This window comes from Sus scrofa, chromosome 1 (assembly GCF_000003025.6).
Source record: "Sus scrofa isolate TJ Tabasco breed Duroc chromosome 1, Sscrofa11.1, whole genome shotgun sequence".
Lineage (NCBI taxonomy): Eukaryota > Metazoa > Chordata > Mammalia > Artiodactyla > Suidae > Sus > Sus scrofa.
Window position 1 is genome coordinate 52985371 of NC_010443.5, and position 3235 is coordinate 52988605.

The window sequence follows — 3235 nt, forward strand, 5'->3', positions numbered from 1 at the left end:
ACTAAACGAGAAACTACTGAGGCCTGTTAGGGGTCTCTTTCAGTAGTTTTGGCAAAGGAGGTTGGGACGGAGGGAGGTGGGGGGAGGGTGGCTGAACTAGAGACAGGTGTGGGAAGGGAAGGCCTCAGCTTGAAAGTCTAATTGACTGGGCTTGCTCATGGAGCCCTTGTGGGTGTGAGGCATCAAGGGTAGCTCCTTGTTTTTGACCTGAACTACTGAGCCAAAATGGTGGTGCCACCCCTTTACTGAGTGAGGAGGAAAGCAGTTGTCTGATGGACATGTCACACGTCACTTGCAAAAAATAGCTCATTGTTTTTCTCTCCCTTTCTTGGTCAGTCATCCAAAAAATTGTCAACATCGTTACTATGTGTGATGCTGAATTTTTGCTTTTTTTTTTAGGGCTGCACCGCAGCATATGGAAGTTCCTAGGCTCGGGATCCAACCAGAGCTGTAGCTGCTGGCCTACACCACAGCACCACAGGGTCAAGCTGAATCTGGAACCTACACCACAGCTCATGGAAACGCCCGGATCCTTAACCCACTGAGCAAGGCCAGGGATCGAACATGCATCCTCATGGATACTAGTCAGATTCATTTCTGCTGAGCCATGACGGGAACTCCTACGATTTTCTTCAAACTCAATTGAAATAACATTTTGCAGCAGACTGAATGTAGATAAAAACCCAGCTGGTAGCCTTCTATGGAGTTTACAAGGATTATGAAATTGTCAGTACCAGAATATCACGTTTCTCCTAGACTGATTTTTTTTTGGTCAAAACCTGCATCTCAGAACTCAACTCTTACAGAGCTCCCACTGTGGCTCAGCAGTAACATACCTGACTAGCATCCATGAGGATGCGGGTTTGATCCGTGTCCCCGCTCAGTGGATTAAGGATCTGGGGCTGCCACAGGCGTGGCTCCGATCTGGGAGTATGCGGGCTGCTCCTAGACTTTTTTTTGGTACCCTAGCCAAGTGTGCTCCCTGGACCACTTTCTAGCCTTGGGCGTTTCAATTAGGGTTCGGCTCAAGGGCCACCTCAGCTGTGATGTTATCTCCAATACCTCAACAACACATCAAGACACATCAAGAAACCATTTAAAATTTTATTCTTTAATTAGCAACCTTGGGTGGGGGAGTCACATCAGGAGGCAGAAACTGGAAAGTAGCTGTTGTTTTTGCTTGTTAGGCTGGAGCAGATCCACTCCAGCGCTGGCCACAGCCTACTCTCTACATCCTGGTCCAGGTTTTTTTGGTTGCTTCACTTCATCGGAGGACATAGCTCAAGTGAATTCATGGCTTCCTCAAGTCTGCGCATCCCTGCGCCAGAAAGCAATAGCAGGTGTGTGGGAGGGGAGACATTAAGAGAACAGTACCTTACCTCTTCAAGGTTCATTTCTGCGACGTCCTAGCTGGGCGTTCTGCAACTGAGATTCTCGGTAACCTCAGAACAGGCCAACTGGGCACATTCCAACATTGGTGTAGGTGGGTGGGTGGGTATGTGTCTCAAGAACTGAGCTGAGATCTCAGACAACCCTCCCCTAAGAGAGCAGCCCTGGGGGACCTCTCAGTCTTACTCTAGGGTCCCCAGACCAACAGACGGCACTACTGCAGGAGTCAGGCACAGTCCGGACAGCGAGGCCTCCCTGTGCTGGCGAAGTGCGGGTGGTGGTTGCCCAGAGGGATGGTTAGGAAGCAGTGAGGAGGGCTGGAGGAGAGGATGTGAAGCCGCCTTTACAGATAGGTTCCAGAACACCTCATCACGAGGCTTCTCACCTCGTTCCTGACGCTGGCAGTGCCACTCTGCCATAGACTGGAGCATCCACTTGGTCCGGAACTTGTACAAGTAAGGACCGTAAACCATGACTTCGGTGAGGTCCGAAGATTCCAGAGCCTTCATCTCGAGCATAACTTTGCTCACCTTCTCGACATACGGGATTCGAGATCCCTCGGGGCCTGTGTGAGTAAAAAGATGAGCGCTCCGGCCCAGGAGGCCCAGACGCCCCGGCTGGGGCACCCAGGTCACGACTGGGCTCGCTTACCAAATAAGGCTTCCAGCAGCCGCGTCTGGACCTGGAACACCTCCGGCTCTGTGAAGTCTTCGGGAGCTCCTACCCAAGACAGGATGTCATTCGGCTTCGGTGGCAGCTTCCCCATCTTAAGCGGGTCTAAACCAACCTGACCCCGACCTAGGTTTGGCCTGACACTGATTACCCGACTGCCGCGCGCTGAAAGTTAAGCATTTGAAAGGGCTCGCTCCGCCCCGCCCCGGCCCCGCCCCCGCCCCTCCCCGCCCAGCCCCTCCAGGCCCGCCCCACCCCACCCCCGCTCCCACCCCCCACCCCTACCGGGCCGCACAATCCTGGGGTTGCAACGCTGCTGCGCTCGCCCCAGCCCCTTCCCACCTTGGTTTGGGGTGGAGTCTCCAACGCATCTCACTCTCCGGAGCTCAGGCGGGCCCAGCTACCTCCGAGTCTATAAGAGTTTCCACCTGCTTTGACTCCTTTCTTTTTTTCCTTGGCCTGTGGAAGTTCCCAGGCTGGGGATCAAACCTTCGCTACAGCAGCGACCCAAGCCGCTGAAGTGCCAGTGCCAGATGTTTAGCTCACTCTGTGGGCTCTCCCACAGAAGAACTCACTTGACCCCTTTCTTCTCCACAGAATCCCTTGGCCTTGGGAGTGTGTGGGGAGAGGGCACTGCCGACTCTTACCCTAGGGATAAGTCTACTCTTATACTCAATCCCCAAAAACAGGAGTACCGGTTTGGGGGTGCGAGGACCACCCAGCTGCCAAATTGTGTCTCTGCCTCCCATGTTCCAAAAGATGGTCTGTTTTCCTTCGTCCTAAGGGGGCTGAACACCTGGGACTGCACTGCACAGGAGACCCCAGTAACTTCCCGGGCCTGAGGAATAATTCCTGCTGTTTAACGAAGATGCAAACAAGATTCGGATCTTCAAGGATGGTGACAGGTCCTCTCAAGTCCTCCCACAGTTCGCTTTCCTTGAAGCCTCTGACTTTAGAATTTTTAATCTACCTGGATTTCAAAGCTCATGTGATGTGCCCTGCCTGCCCACTCTGGATCTTGTGGTCCAGGCTTCTGGCTCTAAAAAAACTTGTTTTATTTAAAAAACACATTGGTTTAAGCAGAGCACTAGACCCCCCCTATGGGAGTGTGATTTCAATGTTTTCTGGCTTCATAGATGGCCACTCAAGATCATGTTCTGGTAACATCTGATGT

General features: G+C 52.6%; 1 protein-coding gene across 1 annotated transcript; it reads right to left on the reverse strand.

The window, feature by feature from the left end:
• On the reverse strand, positions 1092–2226 carry DPPA5 (developmental pluripotency associated 5). Its single transcript, NM_001160273.1, is given in 3 exon segments — positions 1092–1318; positions 1775–1954; positions 2041–2226. Coding segments are annotated over 3 exon segments (354 nt in total). The 5' UTR covers positions 2156–2226; the 3' UTR covers positions 1092–1259.